The sequence below is a fragment of the Zea mays genome, chromosome 1, assembly GCF_902167145.1.
Source record: "Zea mays cultivar B73 chromosome 1, Zm-B73-REFERENCE-NAM-5.0, whole genome shotgun sequence".
In the NCBI taxonomy this organism is placed as follows: Eukaryota; Viridiplantae; Streptophyta; class Magnoliopsida; order Poales; family Poaceae; genus Zea; species Zea mays.
The window spans coordinates 271,444,709-271,469,678 of NC_050096.1; the positions used below are offsets into that span (position 1 = coordinate 271,444,709).

A 24,970-nucleotide genomic window follows, 5' to 3' on the forward strand; every position below is an offset into this window, starting at 1 on the left:
TGATTTCTTTGTGGTTATCGTGTTTAGCAAGAACTCCTCTCAAGCCACATGGCGTTATTGCTCTAACACTTAATCAAGTTTGTGGATTTAAGTTTCAAGTTTTTACAGGATCACCTATTCACCCCCTCTAGGTGCTCTCAGTCTTCTACAGAATACAGATGTGGCAAAAATATCATATAACTTGAAACAATAACTAAACCATAACTAATACATAAATATAAGCCATCACATCTACAATAACAATACCAAATTATATTTACAGTAGTAGTAAATAATATTATGAGTTACATATACTATAACTAAAACAGAGCTAAGCAATAAATATTAAAAATCCATGAACGGAATCTAACAATAACAGTTATTAACACAAACATGAATGAAATCTGAAAACCTAAACATTAAAAATCCAAATCTAGGCACTAAATATCTAAAATAGAGCTAAATCTTAGTACCATAACCGGTTTACCGGTGGTAAAACGTGATTTACCTCTTCCCGTGGGTGGTTTACCACCGGTTTTGCGATGGAAACCGTCGCCGAGGGGATCTGGGATGGTGCTGGGGGGCAGCGGCGAAGCGGGCAGTAAACCGCTGGTAAACCGCTCCTGGCCGGCGGTTTGCCGCGCTTAGCCGCTGGTAAAAGGCGCGGAGGCGGCGACTTTTGCGTGTGCGGCGGCGACAGCTCTCAGGTAAGTGAAGGGGAAAGGAGGGGAGCTCGAGGAGGTCTCGGAGGAGAGGCCCGATAGGGATGTTTAGATTTTTTTTTGTTAACGGGTCCATACTTTATTCTATTTTTTGTTGGCTAAACTGATTTAAATTTAAATATCTTCTATACTAAATTACTCAGTAAAACATGTAGTTTTTTATATCATATATTGTTTTATAAAAATTTTCAAATTTTTAAATTTGGACTGAATTAAAAAAACCGCTGGTAAACTGTTATCGCCCCTGATGGTTTCGGTAAACCGAGCGGTTTACCGCCGGTTTTCGACGGTTTTGCAATCATTACTATCTCCTGTCCCACAGTCTATCTGACTCTTTATTTCAATATACTTTGTAGTTGTAGACAGCCTTAGCTGCTATTCTTTTCTACTCCGTGTATATTTTTTACTCCGTGTATATTTGGTGGCAAAGTTTAACCCGTATCATATCGAATGTTTGAATTTCTATTATAAATAATAAATTTAGTTTAATTATAAAATTAATCACACAACTAACTAAACAAAAATACAAAAAAATGATCCTAACTAATACAAATATTTACTCGAATAATGTACTAATTATACTTAAAAAACATGTCCCATCGTTTAGTCTTTTATCTATCTATGTAATTAGACTATATTTTAATACGTCATTCAAACGTCCGACGTGATGATGCTAAAATTTAGCCTCTCCCATCCAAAACAGTTGGATAGAGATACCATCGTTTAAAAAAAGCTATGATTTTTCAAAGTTTGTTTCTTTCTTCAGACACAATCCGATTTGTCATACCCATGCCATCGAGAATAACGGGTCAGAGAAACAACCGTTGGGCATGGAGGATTGCGGGTCGGGTAAACGTCCGTTTGGGACTTGAATGAAACCCGCTACAACTTTAGTGAGCTAAAAATATATAGTATTTTGGAACTTCGAGGATCTAGATGACAACTCGCTAGATAATTTTCAAGACCGATGGTAAAATGCAATTAGCATGGAACATACAAATTCATTGCCCGTTTATAATTTTTGATACCCTTGCACTGTGCTAGCTTACAACTTTTGCTACAATAATATGGCCACTAGCTTAGGCAACGCTGAAGAAATTTAATGGTACCTATTTCAGGCTTGGTTGTTAGACGCTCATAAGTGTTTCTGGAGCATGTCTCTGAACCAGTAGGCTGACGCCTTGGGGTGTCGTTCGAGCTTGGGCGTGCTGAAGTCGACGTAGACGATTCCAAACTTGGACGTGTAACCTGACTGCCACTCGAAGTTGTCGAGGAGAGACCAAGCGAAGTAGCCAGCCACGTCGGCGCCGTCATCGATGGCTTTCCTCAGCTCAGCGAGGTAGCCTTTGTAGAATTGCACCCTTGTGGTGTCGTGCAGGTACTGGCCACGAGTCAAGTTTCCTGGCTGATCCATTCCTGGTAGCATAGAAACAAGATTGGCATATGTATCCCCTGATATGCCACGCGTTTTTTTTTATGTGAGATGTGTAGTAGAGAGACATGAGTACCGTTCTCGGTTATGAAAACTGTTGGATTTCCATACTTGTGCTTCAGATAGTTCACACAACCGTACATCCCTTCTGGGACGATGTAAAGCCACTTTGAATTCGCCTGATATTGTGAAGCCAAAGCCATTTCTCAATCCACCAGCACTGATCCACTGATGGGTAATATGTATTGGATGATATCTGCAAATGCTGAAGTGAAGAACTACATACCTGTGGTCCGATCGGTTTGCCGTTCCGTTCTACTGCATAATTTAGGGGACAAATGATCAGGCAAGAAGTATCTAAACTCAGGTAAAGCTTGAGTCTAAGGCAAGAACTCACAAACATATTGAACCTGCCAATCAGCTGAGTAGCTAGTAGGCTTCTGCTGGAGCAGTTTCTGGCCCTTCACGTAGCTAGCGGTGTATTGATTGATCCCAATGTAATCCGCTGAGCCCTTGACCAACTTAGCTTGCTCCGGAGTAAACTTGGGCAGCCTCTCTTTCACAATATCTTGCATTATCTGTGGATAATGTCCATTTATTAATGGATCAGCAAACCTGCATCAAAGACAATTATTGATGATATTATAACTTGTATTTTCCTTGCATGAAAACCCAGGTTTTGATCAAGGAACTTGCATAGCTTACCAACCAACATGGAAATCCCTTGCTCTTTGAGCCGCTGCTTGGTCTTCGGTTGAGTTTGTGAGAGCTTCATACCAATTGAAGTCCAGAACTATTCCAACCTTTCCTTTCTGAGCAGCCTACATTTTGAAAAAAAAAATCATCAGAAATTTAAACAATAATATGTTAATTGTCAAGTTGTACATATATCTAGCAAATTGGACAGGCTGGCTATTGCATCTTTTGCGGTTTACATGACCAATCAGTTATGAAAGGAATCTGTTGCGCTTATTGAGTCGGGAATAGAATTGAAACATTATAAATTATGTTGAGCATCGTTCCAAAGCATATATATATATAGACGCTGCAACAATTCACTTCTTAAAATGTATTTTTGGACAGCACAGTTGATGTAGTAAAATAAGACCAGATTTTGTACTGCATTCCAGATTACTGATACCGATATTGCACTTCAATAATACTATGATATTTTTGTCCAGGGGAATTATATGAGATATTAAGTAGAACATACCTGATACTTGTTACGGTATCTTGACACAGCAGCAGCATGTGACAAGAGAAAATTATGAGCAACGATATAAGGTTCCGTTGCTGAATTCCCACCAGCAGAGCATTTGGTACACCTTTGAGGAGGAATCGACCCAGCGTCATAACCAAGTAGTGCTACTATCCTTGGCTCATTGAATGTAAACCAATGCTTTACACGGTCGCCAAAAGTCTTAAAACAGAAGTCGGCATAGTCTGTGAACAGTTTCCTACAAAACATCGTATAGAGATAGATATAAATAAGATATGGTAAAGATTGGCGTTCCTACAAAACATCCTTCCAAAGCATATATATAGACACTGCAACAATTCACTTCTTAAAATGCTTTACACGGGTGCACTATACATTGTGCAGTCTTCTTTTGGGAAAAATAAATACATAAAAACTTTCATATTCATAATTTATCTATTTGCAAGGATTAGGAGTAAGACTCCGAAACGAATTTCAGCACACGAACATCCATAAATATTAATTAATTTTAGACTGACTTACGCCATCTTGGCATTTAACCACCCTCCATACTTGTTCTGAAGCGCAAGAGGGAGATCGGAATGGTAAAGATTGGCGTACGGTGTAATGCCTGTTCAGTTTACAAAGAGACATTCAGACATGAGCAAATGTCGGTTCCAACCGAAGCCTCAGATGTCGAAATTGCTCCCACTTGAGCTCATACCTTTCCGAAGCAGGTAGTTTATCAGATTGTTGTAATAGGCAACACCTTCTGGATTGACTCTTCCCTCGCCATCTACAGAAACCAAAGTTGCATGTGTCACCGCACTGGTACTTAAACCTAAAAGAACTTGTGCTCCTAGACTGCCATGTTAAGTATTGTGTACAACTTAACTCAGGTTTATGTACCTGGGAAGATCCTGGACCATGAGATTGAAAACCGGTAGGCATCAAAATTCAAACTTTTCATGAGGTCGACATCTTCCTGAAAATGTTGCATGACAAAAGGACCAAGTACAAGTCTAACAGACTTTCTTTTACTTCAAAAGTTTTTCACCAGCATAAAACCTAGATAGATGGACTCTAGCATTGTCATATAATAAGGAGCAGTACCCTGTAGCGATGATATTGATCCACTGCGACATCTGCCGTCTGATTGTATACAATGTTTCCTGTTGGTGGCAGCACAAAACGGAGAATGTCATGATTGAGCATCCAGGCTCTTGCGGCAGCACACTACACTAGTCGAAGTGTCGAAGCTAGCGCAGGGACGGATTACTACCTGGGGTGTGCACGAACGCGTCCCAGGTGGAGGGGCCTCGGCCGTTGGTGGACGCGGCGCCCTCGACCTGGTACGCCGACGTCGCGGTCCCGAACACGAAGTCCTTGGGGAACGCCGCCCGGCTCAGCCCGCCCAGCCAGTTAGGTCCTTCCCCCGCCGCTGCACCTGCAGCAGCGCTGCCGCACGCCACCACCAGCGCGACCAGCAGCGCCGCCCATCGAACAGCAATCATCTCTCTTCTCCGCTGCCGCAGCGCAAGCAACTCTCAGTCTGTTGCCCAGCAGCAATCTACAGTTCCTGCTGGCTGCTATTGCTAGCTAAGGTCGTCGCTACTCCCTATAGCCAGAGTCCCCGGCGCGGCATCACCCGTTTTCAACGTTGTTGGCTGTATCCGGCAGATCAGGTCGTATAAGACCATCTTCAACCATTTATCCATATTTCTTCCCTTATCTACAATTTCTATCATAGATTACTATATCACCTTAAAAAATACTTCCTCCATCTTTAAAATGGCTCCAACTATTTACAAGCAGTCATTCTGTACCAGCGTGCAAGCAAACTGTCTGATCAATTAGATCGTGATACAACCGTAAGTCACATTTAACACTTAAACCTTTCCACCACCAGCTTAATAATCTTTATAAAAAAACACCTAACAAACCATGGTTATATCTATGGTTAGATCGTAATCTAATGGATCAGATGTTTTGCTTGCACGCTTACACAGAAGCACTGCTTGCATAGCAGTCGTTGCCCCAACTATTTACACTATTTAGCTCTCCATATATACTACAATTCAGTTATTTAATATTTTATTCATTGATTTTTAAAGTTATAAAAATCATAAACTTTTTATATTACCATAATACACATTATTTTTAGGCTACAGTAATTAAATATGATTAATATAAAAATGGATTAATTAAAGAATAGAGAGATTGAAACTTACCCTATATATGGGAGAGTTTCTTCTCTCCCGTCGTATATGGTGAGGTATGGGGAGAGTTGTTGGAGGGGCATTTCACCTTATAATCTATTGAGACCTTATTCGGTTATTACCATTACATCTGGATTAGATGTGACTGAAAAAAATTAAAAAGAAGTTTAACTTGCTTGGAATTGAAACCCACACAATCTCAATCAATTCATATGGGTTGAGAGCTAACCGAACAAGTCCGAATGTGAGGTGTGAGAGAGGTGCAGGTAAGTAGGAGATGATTTCAAACTCTATGTACTATAGAGTGTATTGTTTATAGTGTGAAATTTAAAATAGGAGGTGAGATGAGAGATAGAATGGATAGGCTACTGTATTATGGAGTGTATTGTTTATAGTGTGAAATTTAAAATAGGAGATGAAATGAGAGATATGATAGATAAACTCTTGTAGACATAGCCGATACTCTATATTGTTTATAGTGTGAAATTTAAAATAGGAGGTAAGATGAGAGATAGAATGGATAGTCTATTGTATTATGGAGTGTATTATTTATAGTGCGAAATTTAAAATAGGAGATAAAAGGAGAGATATGATAAATAAACTCTTGTAGACATAGCCGACAGGGCGGATGCGCGTAGCGATTAAATTATCCGAGCGCATGGCTCGTGCGCCTCTACTTTTACTTGGAGGCTTGGATTATGGGGTCGCCCTGTGTCGATTTCGCCGGGTGGCGCGATCCTCTTCCTCCTTTCTCACCGGCGGCGGGTTGCAGAGAAGAGAACACCTCCACTAAACCGGTAGGTGCCCAGATACACCAAAAAACGCAAGCTATCCATGAATACACGTTCAAATCTGTATCTGAAAATCCGCAAACAAAACAAAACAAAACTGGCTCTGAACAATAAGCCCTGAATCATGGTCTCATTCCTACAACAGGTCCCGCATCGATGCAACATGTCCTGATTCTTAAAAGGAACATGTTGTCATCCACACAACTACAAATCCGTACTATGAAAATACATTTCTAATTAGACCGAGGAAACCATGAAGATGGATGGAAGCAGAACACCCAAGGAGACCAAAAGGGAGACCAGCAAGGCAGGTCCGTTCGAGGTGGCTGAAGCCGAACCAGCCGGCCGGCCGCCTGAACCAGTCTGCGGGGTAGCAGCCTTGGAGCCCGTCCCCGAAAGCATGTCTCTGAACCAGTACGCCGAGTCCTTGGGGTACCGCTTCAGCGTCGCGAAGTCGACGTAGACGATGCCGAACTTGGACGTGTAGCCCGACAGCCACTCGAAGTTGTCCAGGAGAGACCACGCGAAGTAGCCGATCACGTTCGCGCCGCCGTCGATCCCTCTCTTTAGCTCCGTCAGGTAGTTCTTGTAGAAGTCGATCCTCACGGCGTCGTGCACGTACTCCTCGCGCGTGAGGTTTCCAGGCTGATCCATTCCTGATATTTATTATATTCATGGAGCCATGATTCGTTGATGCGGTTCAAGGAGCACCATGGAAGGGAGTGCAAGCATTTCAGACGAAGGAAACAGGTTATTTCAGGTACCGTTTTCCGATATGATGATGATTGGATTATGGTACTTTTCCTTTAGGTAGTTCACGACTCCATACATGCCCGATGGGACGATGTAAAGCCAAATTGAGTGCGCCTGCAAAGCACAGGTACATTGATCATCAGAATCTTCATGCTACTTTTGCACTTATCAATCTTCTAGCACCAATAGAATAAAGTATGGTTCAAAGTCAGTAACCCGGAGAAGCCTATACCATCTGTCCAATTTGCACGCCATTCCTTTGAACTGCAAAGTTCAACATGGAAGGAAGTGATGATCTTCAGAAACTGCAGCGACACACACAGATAGGACCACATGGAACCAGAATCACAAGCCGGTAACTCACAGTAATATTGGACGCCCCAGTCGGACGAGTAGCTCGGTGGTCCCTGCGGAGGAGTTTGTTGATCTGCAATGTAGTATGTAGTATATTGATTGATCCCGAAATAGTCTGATGAGCCCTTGACTAGCTTGGCCTGTTCAGGTGTGAAACTTGGTAGCCGGTCTTTCACAATGTCTTGCATTATCTTTGGATATTGCCCATTTATTAATGGATCAAGAAACCTGAATCATGACCATTTGGCACGGTTAATACTGGTAACTGAGTTCAATAAGATATCGAAGTTTATCACATATTGCTGTCAAGATCTTACCAACCAATATGGAAGTCCCTGGCCCTTTGCGCTGCTTTTTGATCTTCAGTTGAGTTTGTAAAAGGTTCATACCAGTTGAAGTCAAGAACTATCCCGACCTTGCCTTTCTGAGTTGCCTATTGAGAAGAGAAATAAAACTAACCTGTTCTGGATCATTTCCTCACAAAAGGCTCAAGATTTTTCCCCCCTTTTTTGTTTGCGTGGGAGAGGGTTAGGGGGGGGTAAATATATTAATGATAAAAAAATGCAGAATATGCTTTACATATTACATTTTTGCCACTATATTGGTTAGGCAAAAGAGGGCAAAAAAATAGATTTTTTTGGTAGGATGCAATTTAGTACAGTAAGGGCAATTTGTTTTCAGTTTACAGGGAAAGTAGGGAAAAAAACTAATTTGAGAAACCCCAAATGTATGCATTTGTCAACAGCTAATCTCATGTGTTGCCATGCTGCTATCAACTGATGTAGTTTTTCAAAAAAGGGCCATTGCAGCAGGTAAGCATTAAGAACACCCAATAATTAACACTTACGGGTTCAGGTTACTTGCTGTATATATGCAAATTATACTACTATTGCACTTTCAGTGCCAGTGCACCAGTTTGTACATTTAGTCACAGACATGCATCCTGGTACTAATACTCAAGTATTTGCAATAGTTCCTATTTGTTTATTCTTCCATTTCATTGAAAAATACCTGGTATTTATTGCGGTATCTTGCAACTGCAGTAGCATGAGATAGGAGAATGTTATGAACAACAATGTAAGGTTCTGTCGATGAGTTCCCACCGGCAGTGCATTGTGTGCACCGGTTAGGGGGGTTAAGCCCTTTATCATAACCAAGGAATGCTACTATCCTTGGCTCATTTAATGTGAACCAGTTCTTGACTCGATTGCCAAAAGTCTTGAAACAAAAATCAGCATAGTCAGCAAATATGTCCCTGCAGAACATAATATCCAGAAAAGGCCTATCCTCAGTACAGATTATGATAAGAACAAATGAAATGTATTATCTAAAAAGAACAATATCACTTCACAGTTCATACTTGTCCATGTGGGTGAAAATACTAAGTCATGAGTCATCATTGAATTGGCCTAGATATTGATGCAAAATCAAACCACTATCCCACCTAATAACTGCTACAGGATAGGTGCCAATTTTTCCAGTATTAAGTTCATACTTTCAATGGACAATGAAGCCTTGAGTCTCAACTATAAAGAAACTTGACTGGTTGGGGCAAGACCGCCCCCACAGCTTTGCACTAAGAAACTGTTAAATAGGACTCTATTTTCCCATTGTAACTCTATTTCCCTATTGTATATAGATAGGATCTCTATGTTGTACCTGTGTATATATATTGACCTTATGACCTCATATTGAATAAGCTTCTTCATAACAAAAACCTCAGTGGAACTGGGCAAAAAATCCCCGTACCCAGCCACATCTTACAGGGCCACACCATAACCTGGGCCAGCAACCACTACTACTACCCCAGGTAGGATTGCACTGTTACCCTAAGCTGGCGCTCTGCCACTACTTTTTGTGAGAGGCACCACGAGTTTTTTTTGGGTGCAAGTTGGGCCGGCTGGCTGGTACCAATACTTGGTAACAACACACTACTAGTGTGTTTGCTTCAGTCTCAACTATGTGTGTATAGAATGTATCAAGTTCATATAGTACAAGACTCTTCACATATTTCAACATGAAGCAACAAAGACAAGAAGTCTGTTTCTCCCTTACACAATTTTTGGGCCTAACCAGCCTTGGTACTTCTTCTGAAGCGCAAGCGGAAGATCATAGTGGTTAAGGTTGGCGTAAGGAGTAAGGCCTGCTCAGTTTTGAAGGGAACATTCATAGAGTGACATAATGTTTCTGCAAAATCTTCGAAGACTGAACTTTCATGTCTGAATCATTACCTTGCTTAATCATGTAGTCTATAAGATTGTTGTAATACTGTACTCCTTCTTCATTAATTTTCCCTTCGCCATCTAGATAGACCAAGACACAATCGATGGATCCAATAAGCAACTGGTGACTCATACAACTCAACAGTTAGTATATATGGTGTTAGTAGAGTCAGATTTTATGCACCTGGGAAGATCCTGGACCAGGAGATTGAAAACCGGTATGCATCAAAATTTAGGCTTTTCATGAGATCAACATCTTCCTGTACAAGGGATAAAGAAGCCAAATTCAGACTAAAAGAAATAGTTACTAATTTCTAAATGAATTATTAATTCTCAGCGTGAGATGTTTTGTTCGTTTCAGCATTCTACTTGTATGCTCTGAAGAAATAGCTGACATGTATCTGTTGTCACACACTAGTGTTATGCTCTTTTTTTCATGTGTACATGCTGGTGGTCCACTGGTCTGGTCCAGATACAGGATGTTTCTGGAAGCGTCCGGACTGGTGTCATGTTCTGAAGAAGCATTGTGTTGAGTACAGAAAACGACCGCGCAGACGGTCCGGCTCTGAGGCCGAACGGTCCGCGGTGGTGGCGCGGACGGTCCGCGCGTGCGCAGAGTCAGTTAGGGTTCCGAGTTTCTCGCGGGATTTGTTAGCTAAAACCGCGGGATTAGCTCGGGAAACAACTTGTAGCGGATCCAAACCTCCCCCTTTATATAGATGAAGGGCTACGGCCGATTGAACCCCCAACAATCGATCAAATCAAGTCTATTTCTCGTTTTACTTATGCATTAGGAGTAGTTCTAGTTTAGTTCTAGATTAGCCTTTCTCTACCCCAAATTTTTCGCTTCTCTTCGGCTCTACATCGATTAGAGGTGTCTAGGGTGGCCTGCCGACCCTAGATGAAGCCTAGGATCTCTCCTCCCCGACGGGGTCCCTCCCGGGAGCGAGATTCAGGCGTTGCCGGCGAACTCCGCCGCCCCTGCGCACGCGCGGACCGTCCGGGCCGTCAGGCGGGGAACCCGAGCCCAACGCCAGGTCGCGGACTGTCCGGCCCCTGGCCGCAGACCGTCCACGCCTGTGCAGAGAGCACCGCCGCAGGTTCTCAACGCAGTGATTGGTGCCCGAATCGGCGGCAACACACTTTTTGGCGACTCCGCTGGGGAAAGGTGTCTAGATCTACTAAAAATCAGGCCCTCAAATGGCAGGTTCTAATGATCACACCGATATCTCCCCGTACACACCACAACAGCAGTACGTTCCGCCCGCTACATATTTAAACCACAGCACGCCATACGATCACAGACCGATCAACATTATCGATCGGTCACGGCAAGAAGGTCGACATAACAATGCCCGACCGAATGAACCCCACAGCCTAGGGTTCGGTGGTCTGCCACCGGGCGCAATGGAAAAGATTAGGGAAGAGATGGCTGAACTATTTCGAGATAGGCTCGGAGTTAGTGTAACTAGAGTGGGGCAATCATATCAGAAGCCATATGATCACCGGTTTGACATTGTCTCATATCCACAAGGGGCAAGGATACCGGAGTTTTCTAAGTTTTCTGGTGAAAATGGAAGAAGCACACACGAACATATAGGCCAATTCCTAGCACACCTAGGCGAATTGGCCGATGGGGAAGCATTTCGTGTTCGTTTATTTTCTTTATCCCTTACTGGTACTGCTTTTGCATGGTACGCCGCCCTGACTCCTAATTCCATTAATTCCTGGAATGGTTTAGAGAGTAAATTTCATGAACATTTCTTTTCCGGGAAATATGAATTAGGGCTAGCTGATTTAGCTTCAGTCCGACAGGGACGCGAAGAATCGGTTAATGATTATATCCGGAGGTTCCGGGAACTAGAAACCGATGCTTTCGGATCCATGTCGCAGACAAAGAGCTAGCAGGGCTGGCTTTTAATGGGTTGCTATCCTACTTAAGAGACAAATTAGATGGGACCCAGTTCTTTTCAATAGCTCAGCTACATCAGCGGGCTTTAGCCTGTGAAAGCCGATTTAAAGAGACATCAAAATCAGTCGCTCGTACTATACATCTAGTAGAGAGTGATAATTCAGATGATGAATCCGCAGATGTATATACCGCTGAGTTTGTTTGGCCAACAAAGGCCAAATCTTCTGCATGTTCTTCCTTACAGCCGGTTCAAAAGAATCGGCAGGAAGAGATTAAATTTACCTTTAATGTTGTCAAATGCGATAGGATATTTGACGAACTACTAAAAATGGCAACATTAAATTAACTCATACTATTCCTCCGATCCTATAGATGAGTTAAAGAGACGTGTTTATTGTAAGTGGTACAATTCTTTTCCCCATGCCACCAATGATTGTAATATTTTTCGTCGACAGATACAATCGGCCATAAATGAGGGCCGGTTGGCTTTTCAGGAGATGTAAGTGGACACACAGCCATTTCCTATCAATACCATAGAACCCACATGCAAAGAGGTCTTGGTTCGGCCCGAACTGGCCGATAAAGGCCAAGACAAAACACCGTCATTGGTGATCCTTGCATGTCAAATATATTGCAAGAAGGGATTGCTCGGAAAGCTCCAGACAGAAAGACTAACAAGTTCGGAGGCACCGGGGGACAGGCTCAACCAAGCAGCCGAGCAAAACTCATTGACTCAAGCATCGCAGACTGTCCGACACTTGGGTGCGAACAGTCCGGTGCTCATGCGGACAGTCTGGCTGACTCAGCCGGACAGTCCGCCCATGGCCAGAGGCATCAGCCTCCACATAAAGCAAGGAAAGAAACGCAAGGGCAAAGCACACATGTTCGGCTGGTCAAAGCCGGCCCTACTTTTGGTCAGTTGCTCTCCAAATATGCTAGCAAGAAGGTCGTTCTATGTGATCGGCCAACAAAGAAACCCCGGCCACCCGATAAAACAAAACAGTCGAACAAAATGGCCCGAAAGGCGACACAACAAGCATCGCCTATTCATCCTGTGATGCCAGGATGCTTTCCACCCGCCTACTCATCGTTGATATATTGTCCTGTTCAAATATGGGATGGTACGACGATGAACCCATGGTGTACGCATAGTCCATTTGCCTATTCAGGCTGGGGGCACCTCCATTCTATTCCTTTTGATCCATTGATCAAATGATCATGGTCGAGAAAGATGCAATCCAAAACGGCCTTTATGCATTGGGGCTTGATTGAATGATCACCATATTGGATTGAAAAGCCGGTGACTTACATTAGGCTTTATTTATATGCTTTTGGTTCGTCAACCTCCACCAAAAGGCAGGGGGCATATGTTGAGTACATAAAACGACCGCGCGGACGGTCAACGTGCGCAGAGTCAGTTAGGGTTCCGAGTTTCTCGCGGGATTTGTTAGCTAAAACCGCGGGATTAGCTCGGGAAACAACTTGTAGCGGATCCAGACCTCCCCCTTTATATAGATGAAGGACTACGGCCGATTAAACCCCCAACAATCGATCAAATCAAGTCTATTTCTCGTTTTACTTATGCATTAGGAGTAGTTCTAGTTTAGCTCTAGATTAGCCTTTCCCTACCCCAAATTCTTCGCTTCTCTTCGGCTCTACGTCGATTAGAGGTGTCTAGGGTGGCCTGCCGACCCTAGACGAAGCCTAGGATCTCTCCTCCCCGACGGGTCCCTCCCGGGAGCGAGATTCAGGCGCCGTCGGCGAACTCCGCCGCCCCTGCGCACGCGTGGACCGTCCGGCCTCCAGGATATGATTGCCGACGGGAAGGAATCCGAGCCCTGCGCCAGGTCGCGGACCGTCCGACCCTTTGCCGCGGACCGTCCGCGCCTGTGCAGAGAGCACCGCCGTAGGTTCTCAACGCAGTGATTGGTTCCCGAATCGGCGCCAACACATTGCATTGGGGCTTTGGGAGATCATTGCAGCAGAGCAGGCAGGGTTGTCGTGTGCTTCCTTTGGACTGGAGGGTCATGGGTTCATGTAGCAGATAAACTGTTGAGGCCATATGGGTAGGGTTCCTGTAGACTGTAGTAGTAGTAGTGCTTTCAGGTAGGCAAGCAATGTTGGTGGTAAGCATGAATAATTAGTCCAACCATAGAAAAGGATCTTGACAGTTTTTTTTTACTCTTTTTTTTAGTAAAGAGTTGTTGCCAATATGCCATAGGCTGATAGGCCTGTGCTCACGCTGATTATTGTACTCATATACATTATATATAGAGTGACAACTTCCGATTGGTTGGAGTACTAAACTATGTAAAGAGACTAGCTACATGCATGAATCTCAAAAGAAACTAGCTACATGCATGAATCTAAAAACAATTGGGCATAAATAGACTTGCTGGCATACTGGTAGGGAGTAGGGAGATTAATCTGGCTACCTCAGAACATGATCACACATGATATCCAGAAAAAAAAAAATCTGCATATATGTCTGTCCACCAGCATAAATAAAAGTTTCTTTCTTGAACAAAGGGCACTACTAGCTGCATATAGTTACAAGCCTAGCTTATGCCGAATCAACTTTTAGCTTTGCTCAGAGGCCAACAATACCGTTAGATTGCTTGTTCCCAGATTTGAGGTCACTTGGGATACACTTTTGTTTTTCCACATTTGTTCATGTGGGAATAAAAGTGATTGCTAGTACATAAATGGAAGCATCCTCATGGCCAACTATCATGGTCTGAACCATCAATCAACTGAAAGATTAACCAATAAATTTAAAACAGAGGTGGGGTATTATTTGATTGCGACGCACCTTGTAGCGATGATATTCATCTGTTGTAACATCTGCGTTGGCGTCTTCAGCAATCTTTCCTGTTCATTACAAACGCACGTTAGGCGCGTCACCATCCATGAATTATTTTATAAGCTAAGCACAAGTCAGCGAGCGGATTCCATTTCCCATCACTCGACTTGAGATCTGAGCTCAAGTCTCAGCTCCTCTTGCATCCTCACTGCTCCCTGAGCGAAACGGTAATGCCCATATATATCTGACCTCGCCACCTCGGTAGCTAACTTTCTAGTCATGCGAAGTCATCGACTAGTGTGCGTTGCAAATATCAGGAGATGGTTACTTGGGAGTTGGGAATCACTGTGCTAAGCAGTCAAAGAAGGATCTGCCTCACTGCTAGTAAGTAGTAACAGTAGCTGCGACGGCGACGTGTGTTACCGGGGGTGTGGACGAAGGGATCCCAGATGCAGGGCCCGCGGCCGCCGGACGTCGCCGCGCCCTCGACCTGGTACGCGGACGTCGCCGTCCCGAAGACGAACCCCTTCGGGAACGCGTCCCGGCTCAGCCCTCCCGTGTCCGCCCCCGCGGCACGGACGCGAAGCCCACGGCTGCCAAGCGGCGCGACGGCCAGGGCGAGCAGCAGCAGCAGCTGGATGCAGCGGCGGCGATGCGTTGCCGGCGGAGCCGCAGGCCCCGAGGCGCCCATCCCGGCGGGCTAGATCAGCGCGGCAGTTTCTTCAGCTCAAGCGCGTGCGCCTCCTTCACACTCAACAGGGCAACAGGTCAATCTGGTCGGCGTCGGGTCATCTCACAGTCATATGTGCCGTGGGCAGTCGGACACGTGACCGGGAACTTGTTTTTGCCACCGGCCTAGCGGGTGGCGGGCTTGGCGCGCTGCTGATGATTGCAGCGGAGGCGTCAGGCGTGCCGCGGGCAGGTGCGATCTGGCCTGGTTGGCCGTGGGGCGGTGGTGGGCGTCGGCGTGGACCCGACACCAGCGTGGCAGTCGCGCACTTCGCGGCCCGCGGTTCACGGCTATGTCCTCGTGTAATGCACGGTAGCGTTGTTCTTTGCTGTGAGAACGTACGGCGGTGGATCTGTGCTGCTGCGCACACGGCGGTAAATTGTAATGTATCATGATCTAAATATATTTTATAATAAATTAGGACTCTTAAATATTTTAAATTTAAAATAAATAGAAATAGAGTTCGACTCTAGTTTAATTCCATCCTCAAATTTTATATTGAGCTCGTTACAATCCCTAGCAGTAGCTGGTAAACGACGCGACGAACTAAAAGAGGTGTTCGGTTCCTGAACATAAAGTTAGTCTATGTCACGTTAAATATTTGAATATTAATTAAGTGTATTAAATATAGAACTAATTAGTTTAATAAATTTATCTCGCTTTTAGTTTTATCTATGTAGTTAGTCACGTAGTTACTTCATCCCACAATAGAGTTCGTTTATCACTTACTTTTTATGTCGACAATAGAGTTCGTTAAATATTTGTCAAGCCAATTCTTGCAGCTTGCATGTGATGTGGTTTCAACCGGTCCCCACCCCCCTATATAGAGCTTTACAGGATGGGAGCCGGACAACCGGTAAACACCTGAACCCGTTTAAATCATCCTTCCTTATACACACAAATAATAAAATACAGGCACGTATCAACACTAAGTGAGTGTCACAGATTATATTTTGCTAACAAGCTTCGCAACAATGCCTTACATATACAGTTACATGTCGGCACTGCGACGTCGACGACGACAAGCTCCGTGTGACGACCCGACGTCGTCACCTGCCGGCGGACAGTTCGATCGCGTCCTGGTTGTAGATGGAGTCCTCGCCCCAGTCGAAGCGCTGCTGCATCCGCTCGTAGTCCTGCCTCCTCGTCACCTCCACCTGCTGCCACTCCTCCCACCTCTCGGCGAGGCCCTCGCCCTCCAGCATCCGGACCACCTCGGACATGGACGGGCGGTCCTCGGGCGACGCCTGCGTGCAGAGCAGCGCGATCTGGATCATCATCTCCACCTCCTGCCCGTTGTAACAGCTGTTCAAGTTGCGGTCAACGATGGCGTCGAGATGCCCTTCCCTCTGCAGCTTCTTGACCTGCAGATTTGCAGCAGGATCATCAGTGTATTGCCAAGAGAAATCTCATGCGATGTGTATATACTTGCATCGAAACACTAGAAGCTCCCCAACGTACACAGGACCGGCCGGTTCAGGCAACAGCTACGAGAGATCAAACTGTAGAAGCAAAAGGAACCTGCTTACATGGTCAAGTAACAACACGTCATCTTCTTCCTCCAGACGTGAAAAGTCGATGGCACGCTGACCAGTGACTAGCTCAAGAAGCATTATGCCATAGCCAAAAACATCGGTTCTCTCGGAGGACTTCCCAGTGGACAGGTATTCGGGGGCGATGTGACCCATGGTTCCACGGACCTGGGTAGTCACGGACGTCTTCTGCACGTCCACCAGCTTGGCCAGGCCGAAATCCCCAACCACCGGTTCAAAACCTTCATCAAGCAAGACATTGGCAGCCTTGACGTCACGATGTATAATCTTAGGATTGCAGTGCTCGTGCAAATACTCCAGTCCACGAGCTGTGCCTATAGCCACTCGCTTCCTTGCGGACCAGTCTAATATTGGCTCCCCAGGTTTAAATTCTGAACCGTTTGACATGATGAGCACGTATTAGATGACGTATTGCAACAAAACCATCAGTATGAAAGGGAAATTGTATAGAACTGGCGAAAGATATGTTTGTTAAAAGTAAAAGGTGGCATAGTTTTCCACTCACTGGATGCATATACAGTGAAATTTAAATTAATGCAACTAGCTATCCATACATGGTAACGAGGTGTAGCTATGATGTAATGTACTAGAAATAGTACATTATGACCTATTCAATCAGCAAAAATGGAACACTTCTGATACCGAAGAGATTCCTACTGAAAAAACACACTTTACTATCCTCAACAACAAAAAAACAAATATCTGCAAAGTGCTAACCCACCCTGTAGGTTAACTGGATGACAAATCTCAAGCATTACTAGGTGACATAAATTGCTGTACCTACTCTGTAGACCAGATCTCACCTATCTGGTAAATTTATATCATTTTTAACACTGTATTACAAACCAGTCGTCCAGAATTACATCTTACATATATTTTTTTTCAAAAAAAAAGAATTACATCTTACATAGAGCATATGAAACATGTACTTCAGCAAAGAGTTACCTAAAGGGGCAACGGAACTCACTATGCTAGGTTGTAAAGACATGAGTTGCATAATCTATAAGCCCACTCATGGTCTAAGTAACTTCAGAGAGTAGTAACAGTACAGAACTAAATTCAATGAAACAAGTGATTAGGTAGTTAAGACTTAAAAAGAGAGTACCTCGTAGACGGTAGGCCACACTAAGATTTTGCATGAAAGGATAAACAAGTAGGCGCTCTGTTTGTGTTGTACAGAAACCAATCAATCTTAAAAGATTCCGGTGAACTGCAACACTAATTAGCTCAACCTCACGCAAGAAAGCAGCCTCTCCACCTGGACTTTCGTAATCAGTTAACCGTTTTACAGCAATCTTAGTGCCATCTGGAAGTGCTCCTTTATATACTTTCCCAAAACCCCCTTGTCCAAGAACATTTTTCTCACTGAAATTATCAGTTGCAAGTTGCAATTCTCGCCATGCAAATCTTTTCAACTGGCCAAATGCAATTCTACGATCATCCTCACCTGCAGGGGAGCATAAATTATCAGATCAGTTAGTTCAATGCAAAACTTTTGAAATGCATAATTTGTAAGATTGGCACAGTATCATCACCAGTGTTAAACTGGTACAGTAAGCAGAATATGTCACTCCAAAGTACACTGGCATACATATGCCAGTTCTGGAAACAATGGGTTTAATCAATCATTATACCTAATTCTACTTGAGGTTTTTTTTCTTTAAAGAAAACTTAGTTTAAACACTCTACGTTATATTCTTTAACTTATTACTTCATTCCTTTGTTTTATACGTGATGAAATTATGCAGATAGCTACATTTTTTAGCTAATTTATATATTTAGTTGTAGAAAGGTGATAAAATAAAATGCAGCAGATTCACTACCTGATACATCCACAAATATTTCACGTAGATGGCTTTTCCTCCTTCCATTGCAGATAATGAATACAGCCCATATGATTAGAAGCCCCATAAGACCTCCAACTGTCCCAAGCACAATGCCTATTGTCGAACCACGGGAAGAACCTATCAAAAAGTGACAATATTATCAGACGCCTCTAATTATTTGACAAACATCCAATATGGAGTCTGTTCACTGTGCTATTTGACAAATGTACAATAAAGAACAGAAAAAAATGTATGGCTTGTTACCTTGGTAAGACATATTTGAGGCACATGGATGGAGGAAGTTTGCTCCACATGTCAAGTTATTACCTGAAAAACTGTGAAGTAAATGAACCTTTGTTAGCCCTCAAAATCATCACGCATGGATTTCACATAAATTTTATAGTGATAACTTATTCCACAGTACTTGTAACGTGCAACTTGAAACAACTGGGAAGGTATTTGACCAGTGAGTTTATTGTAAGCCAGCCGACTGCAATAATTTGAAAAAAAAGTTAGTAAGTATAAGACAAGAATTTAAGTCTGTGTGCAAAACTCAATCATTTGAGTGCTAAACCTTACATGTCTGTCAAGCTTAAAATGCTTGCTAGTGTATCAGGAATAGAGCCATTGAGATTGTTTTGACTTAGTATCCTTGTTAAGAAACAGAAAACAGGAATGTCAAGCCATTGAATATCCATAAAACAAATGAATAAGGATTCTAGTACGTACAGAAGCTGGAGCTTTGAAAGCCTGCCAAGTGAAGCTGGTATTGGCCCAACCAACAGGTTGTCTTCCAAATCTAAGCTTGTCAATCGAGAGAGGTTGCCAAATTCTTCTGGTATGCCACCAGAGATGTTGTTACCAGGCAAGGACCTACGGTATCATACATTACAGCGATCAACAAAATAAGGAATTCATGGTGACATGATATAATATCAAAGCCATTACCTCATCTAGCAAGCAAAAACACACACACACACTAATACTTAGTTACTTCTACATGCTAATCAGTTTGCAAAGAATCATAAGCACAGTAGCAATTACATCACAGCCACTACCTAAAATATTTAGGTGCATCATTAATCTTGAAGAGTGCACTTACAGAACATTTAAATACTCCAGATCTCCGATTCTTGGTGACAGAACTCCAGTAAACCCCATAGAAGCCAATGTTCTGCAGGAGGGCATCAGGAAGGTAAACTCAGAAAGACTGGTGTTCTTATCATATCACTCAATGATGAGTTTAGCACACCAACATAATGCAGATTAAGCCGCAAGCGCATCAAACTCAATAATTACATGCTAAAGCGAATGCCTCCCAACTCAATAATTACATGCTAAAGCAAATGCCTCCCAACTGATATTTGGAGCTGTTAGAGACCTTAAGAGCTTATCGTAATGAATGTAGGAAATGTAAAACTAAATAAATTTAGCTCCGAGCTAAGTGATCAATCCGTTAACTAATCGAGGTAAAAATAAGAATGTTGAGAAACAGAATGCTGCAACTTACACTTGCACAACATGGTTGTTGTTGTCACAAATAACAGAATTCCAGGTGCATGGGTTGACTTGATTTTGGTTCCAGTCAGAAAGCTGACTGCCAGTAGCATTTAGTTTCAGCTTCATATCGTACAAGGCATCACCTAAGTAAACAAAAGGTACTTCTTTGTTATTTGCCAGAGCTTGAAAACTACGCATTGGTAGAGAAAGTGAACTAAAACGAAGTGGAAAACACATATGATAGGCATGTGAATAACCTTGACCATCAGATGCTGCGAATGGGAGCAGAGATGCTATAACTAGAATGATGCTGAGCAGGTCCATCTTTCTTCTATTATTACTGTAGCATCAGAGGAGTTCCTTGGAAAGGTTGCCTGTCCAGAAAACATGCACAAACTGATCACGTTAGCGGTCCGTGCCTGACCTGGTTAACCAACAAAATCAGTTCATAGTGGAATGAATACAGAGCACACAACAAACAATACAGAGCACACAATAAACGAAGAAGGAAGACACAGACATGGCAAGTTGCCAAACACAAATGCCGTGCACTTGTTTGAACTGAAAGGAAATAAACATCCACAGATGAGTAGTAAGTAGTGCAGAAATGCAAGTTTTGCCCTGAACTCAGACCAGAGCATAGATTTGTCTAAGAAATTAGCCAAAACAGACTCTATAATGCAGTGAAGCAGTGGAACAAGCACAGTTTTATTTCTACAAATACTAGTACAGGACCCAAAAAAATGCATTCATGTAATCTAAAAAGAGAGAGTACTGAACAAGAGAAGCCCCCCCCCCCCCCCCCCCCCCCCCCCCCCTCAGGTTCTCAATTCTAACCCGACCAACCATCCAGGTAGCCTGAGGTGGTCCCAAAATCTCTGGACTCAACCCTGAATTCCCAATTTCCAACATATTAGAATTAGAACCCGAATTCTGGTGTCTACTAGTACAGTACAAGGCACGGGCATAGAAACATGCCGGAATGATATTGGAGAAGTCGATTCCATGAAATCGCCTGAAGAATTAATTAACCGGAACCGAGAATCCCAGCCAAAGCAAGCAAAGGCGCGCACAGAGAGGTAGCATCAATCCGGGGGAAACAAGGGGAGCTAGTTAAAAGCCGGCAGGAGATCCGATTGCGGTGTTATTTACTACCAGTGAATCGTTACAGAACTGAGAGCTTCGAGAACCAAGGAGCGAGAAAACACTCACGCGCAGAGAAGAGAGAGACCGGGGCTCGTTCGCCCGCGACGCCCGCTCCGCGACCGCGAGATTCGGTGGTTCACGCCACTTCCCTCATCACCCGCTCCACCGCCGCCGCCGCCGCCGCGCGTGTGAACTGTGAAGGCGTAGGTGGACGACTCGGCCGGTTGACTCCAGGCGTCGAAATTGACCGCTGGTGGTGCTGTTCCGGAACGGGAGCCCATTGCCTTTTTGGCAGGCGCGCGCGATTCGGCAGGTAGCAGTCAGGTCTGGTTGGCACTCCAGTAAAACACAGTGTCTGGTGGGTGGCAGGGTGGGTGGGTGGATCTTTCGAACCTTTCTTTCTGGCCCTTCGGATAAGGTGGAATTGGACTTTGCCGGATGCTGCTGCGATCGCTTTTTTCTTCCTTCGCTGACGGTGACGGGCTTGCTTTTCTGCGCGTGTTTGGCCGAACGGGCGAGACGAGGCGGGCTATAGTTTTCGTGTTCGGTTTCGGTTGGGCGCATACCTTTTTGTCTGGTCTGTATGTAATTGTAATCTCCCCGCGGGCGACGGATGACGAAGTTTTTTTAGTGGCATGTGGTAGCACTGTCATTTAAAAACGAGAGAGAGCGTTCTTCGCTTTCCATGAGGCTGTTACACACAATCATGAATAAAAGATACAGAAACACACAAAGTACAGAAAGGAAAAAAAAGGAGTAGCACTGTTTTCATTAGGGACGTGTTCGTCGGATCCGAAGCGAGAAGGACGGAGCCGCAAATCAAATCGTGGCTCCAAAGCGCTCTAGCTTCTTCTCGTCACGCGGAAGGCTCCTTTTGCATCGTCGTTTGTCGTGGCTTCGCTATCTAAACCTGCCGTGGAGCTGGAGCTAAAGCCATTAAAAGTTAGGTCTCGTTTGATATAGATTTTTTAAATTAGTAAGAGCGGTTTCAAAGGAGCCATAAATATAACTTTAAACAACAACTACTAAACCATTTAGGGTGTTTGAATACACTAGAGATAATAGTTAGTATCTAAAATTAGCTAGAAACATTCAAACACCCTAGCTAATAGTTCAGCTATTAGCTATTTTTAGTAAATTAGCTACTAGTTAGTTAATTATTTGTTAGCTAGCTAATTCTACTAGTATATTTTTAGCTAACTAACTATTAGCTCTAGTGCATTCAAACACCCCCTTAGTAAGGCTTCCTTACAAGGCTAGAGAAGAACCCTGTCAAACTCGTTAAAGAAGTAAAGACCTTCCCAAGAACCCTAACCGCAATGCATGCTATACCTTCGGTATTTGATGCACATTATCGATCTCTCTCATGTTCTTCTCTTCCTGTTCTTCTTTCCATGTTCTACCATCGACCTTCCCTTCACTTTCTCACGCTAATTTCATATCGGTTATATGTATAGCATTGGGCTCAATGTGGAATGATGGTTCCACGTGACGACCCCAAGACCGTTTTTGTAACGCAAGCGTGAAAGGGGCCCATAACCATTCCAGTTGTTCCGACTGATCAGGACGCGTGAAACTCAAATTTAGGACCTAGTCGGTTTTAGGATAGACTCCAAACCAACCGAGTCTCTGAGATCAACCCAACATTCTCCCCTTGATCTCATACTTTTTTGCTTATATTTAAAACTTACTTTATTAATTACTTAACTTCTTAACTTATAATTATCATTTCTCATTAGATCACTATACACACTTTTATATCTCAAAATAAAGAACTTAATACTCGAGGAAGATGGTTACATTTTATGATCCCTTATTCCAGGATCGCAGGTGCTCCATTAAACCTGGCTACATATTTTTCTAAACATGTTGGGTAGAAGCCCTTTGGTGGGCGAATCTGCAAGCATTTGCTCTATATGTATATGCTTACAATCTTTTGTTTGATCTTGGACTCTCTCATTTACAACATAATGCTTGATGTCAATGTGCTTGACAACAACACTTGTTATAGGAGTAGCATACTGCTAGATTATTATCACAATATAACTTTAGTTGTTTTGATATGTTGTCTACCATTTTTAGACTAGGTATAAATTTCTTAAGCCATGTATCCTGCCCCACTATCTCGTAACATGCAACAAACTCAACATGCAACGTGGATGATGTATAGTGAGTGTCTGATTTGAGCTTTTCCACGATATAGCTCTTCTTGCGAGTGTGAATAGATAACCTAACATGGACTTTCTACCTTCTTCACATCTCGCATAATCTGAATATGAGTAGCTTATAATTTTAAGGATATTTGACTTTCTATATGTTAACATAAGTCATTTTGTTTCTTAAGACCTTCTCAACAACTTTCTAGTGTTCTTCTGAAATCTATCAAGCATCTTAGTTATAAATGCCAAGTCAGGACTAGTGCATATTTGAGCATACATTATGCTTCCGACAGCTGAAGCATATAGAAGCGATTTCATTTGATTGATCTTATATTAGTTCCTAGGGCATTGATGACTCCTCCCCAACCTATCGCCCTTGATTACTAGAGCAAGTGTGTAGTTACACGAACACATACTAAACTTCTTAAGAACAATTTGTATGTATGCCATCTGCAATAAACATAACCCCCTTCCCTTCTATTTCGGTGAATCTCAATTAACAAGACATAAGATGCCTCTTCGAGATCTTTCATATCAAAAAGCGAGGACAGAAAATCTTAGTTTCTGACAGCAGATTCTTATCACTGCTTGCCAATAGAATATCATCCACGTATAAAATGAAAACTATGAATTTTTCATTCTTAAACTTTGCACAAAAATAATTGTCCTCTATATTTTCCTTAAACCCAAAATTTCTAATCGTCATACCAAACTTAAGATACCATTGTCTTTGATGGTTGCTCTAATCCATAAATGGATTTCTTTAGATGGCATCCTATGTTTTCTTTGCCCTATGTGACAAAACCTTTGGGTTGTGCTATAGCCATTCTCAACTAATTCACCATTAAAGAATGCAGTCTTTACATCTATCCGATGTAATTCTAAATCATAGTATGATACAAGCGCCATATTTATTTTAAAATAATTTTTTGACAAGACCGTCAAAAAAGGTTTAATTATAATTGAATCCTTCTCTCTAAGTAAAAACTTTGGCTATAAGATTTGCTTTAAATCTTTCAACATTTCCTTGGAAGTCAAGGAAATGTATAGTTTTCGTCTTATCACACAACTAGTACAATTTCTTTATTATATTGGCGATCCCAACCTTGGTTGCTCTACACATTACCAGCTGTAGTCAACTTGCTGCTGCAAAAAGGAGAGAAGAGATCAACATGTTGAAACAGAAATGATTAATTGATCATCCATTTATAGTGGAAAACACACCCTCCATTAGCTTGTCGTGACCAGGACGAACACATAAATCGTACATGACACTATTTACAAACTGTAATATGAAATAGGGGATAAGATGGAAAATGTTATAGAAAATCTGATATAGATAGTCTAAATCTGGACACTACGGTTTTGTAAGTCCCGAAAGTCCATTGGCTTTACCTAAATTTTCCAGTTGCTCGTCTGGCCCTTTTTTCTCTTTTGGTGCGTGTGACGCGTGCTCATCTTGGCCCTACCCCTGAATCTTTCTAATGCACATCAGCGTCTGATTCATGTGCCACTGTCTCACTCCCTCACCCAAATCCACATCAGAGTTATTAAAACCTGAAGATGTTTGGAGCGCTCCCCGCGTTTCGCGGTCGCATTTTTGCATAAAGGCCCTCTATCTTTTCGTGATTTAGCTCGTGGTCCTTGCTCGAACACCTGTCCGCGTGTGAC

General features: G+C 43.1%; 3 protein-coding genes across 5 annotated transcripts; all 3 read right to left on the reverse strand.

The window, feature by feature from the left end:
• Positions 1 to 1,634: 1,634 nt before the first annotated feature.
• LOC103643865 (beta-glucosidase 7) lies at positions 1,635 to 5,040 on the reverse strand. The gene is made up of 11 exons (XM_008667041.4): positions 4,614 to 5,040; positions 4,445 to 4,503; positions 4,241 to 4,316; positions 4,056 to 4,127; positions 3,875 to 3,962; positions 3,347 to 3,590; positions 2,839 to 2,954; positions 2,531 to 2,748; positions 2,420 to 2,451; positions 2,210 to 2,312; positions 1,635 to 2,117 (listed from the first exon to the last, which is right to left on the reverse strand). The coding sequence occupies exons 1-11, from the start codon at positions 4,843 to 4,845 to the stop codon at positions 1,837 to 1,839; spliced, it is 1,521 nt and encodes a 506-aa protein (XP_008665263.1). The 5' UTR covers positions 4,846 to 5,040; the 3' UTR covers positions 1,635 to 1,836.
• Positions 5,041 to 6,297: 1,257 nt separating this feature from the next.
• Positions 6,298 to 15,197, reverse strand: LOC100284659 (uncharacterized). The gene is made up of 11 exons (NM_001157554.2): positions 14,809 to 15,197; positions 14,395 to 14,453; positions 9,855 to 9,930; positions 9,680 to 9,751; positions 9,504 to 9,591; positions 8,460 to 8,703; positions 7,766 to 7,881; positions 7,459 to 7,676; positions 7,327 to 7,358; positions 7,106 to 7,208; positions 6,298 to 6,997 (listed from the first exon to the last, which is right to left on the reverse strand). The coding sequence occupies exons 1-11, from the start codon at positions 15,074 to 15,076 to the stop codon at positions 6,579 to 6,581; spliced, it is 1,695 nt and encodes a 564-aa protein (NP_001151026.1). The 5' UTR covers positions 15,077 to 15,197; the 3' UTR covers positions 6,298 to 6,578.
• A 667-nt stretch (positions 15,198 to 15,864) lies between these two features.
• Positions 15,865 to 21,515, reverse strand: LOC100501217 (putative LRR receptor-like serine/threonine-protein kinase). 3 transcript variants are annotated; one of them, XM_008648665.4, is made up of 12 exons: positions 21,207 to 21,515; positions 20,252 to 20,368; positions 20,005 to 20,137; positions 19,597 to 19,668; positions 19,224 to 19,367; positions 19,074 to 19,145; positions 18,919 to 18,984; positions 18,759 to 18,829; positions 18,492 to 18,632; positions 17,774 to 18,115; positions 16,645 to 17,039; positions 15,865 to 16,479 (listed from the first exon to the last, which is right to left on the reverse strand). In XM_008648665.4, the coding sequence occupies exons 2-12, from the start codon at positions 20,316 to 20,318 to the stop codon at positions 16,165 to 16,167; spliced, it is 1,818 nt and encodes a 605-aa protein (XP_008646887.1). In that variant the 5' UTR covers positions 20,319 to 20,368; positions 21,207 to 21,515; the 3' UTR covers positions 15,865 to 16,164. The 3 variants fall into 3 exon arrangements, with proteins under 3 accessions (XP_008646887.1, XP_035815809.1, NP_001182927.1); XM_035959916.1 differs by lacking the exon at positions 21,207 to 21,515 and adding an exon at positions 20,973 to 21,191; NM_001195998.1 differs by having other exon boundaries at positions 16,039 to 16,479; positions 21,226 to 21,380.
• Between the last annotated feature and the right edge of the window lie 3,455 nt (positions 21,516 to 24,970).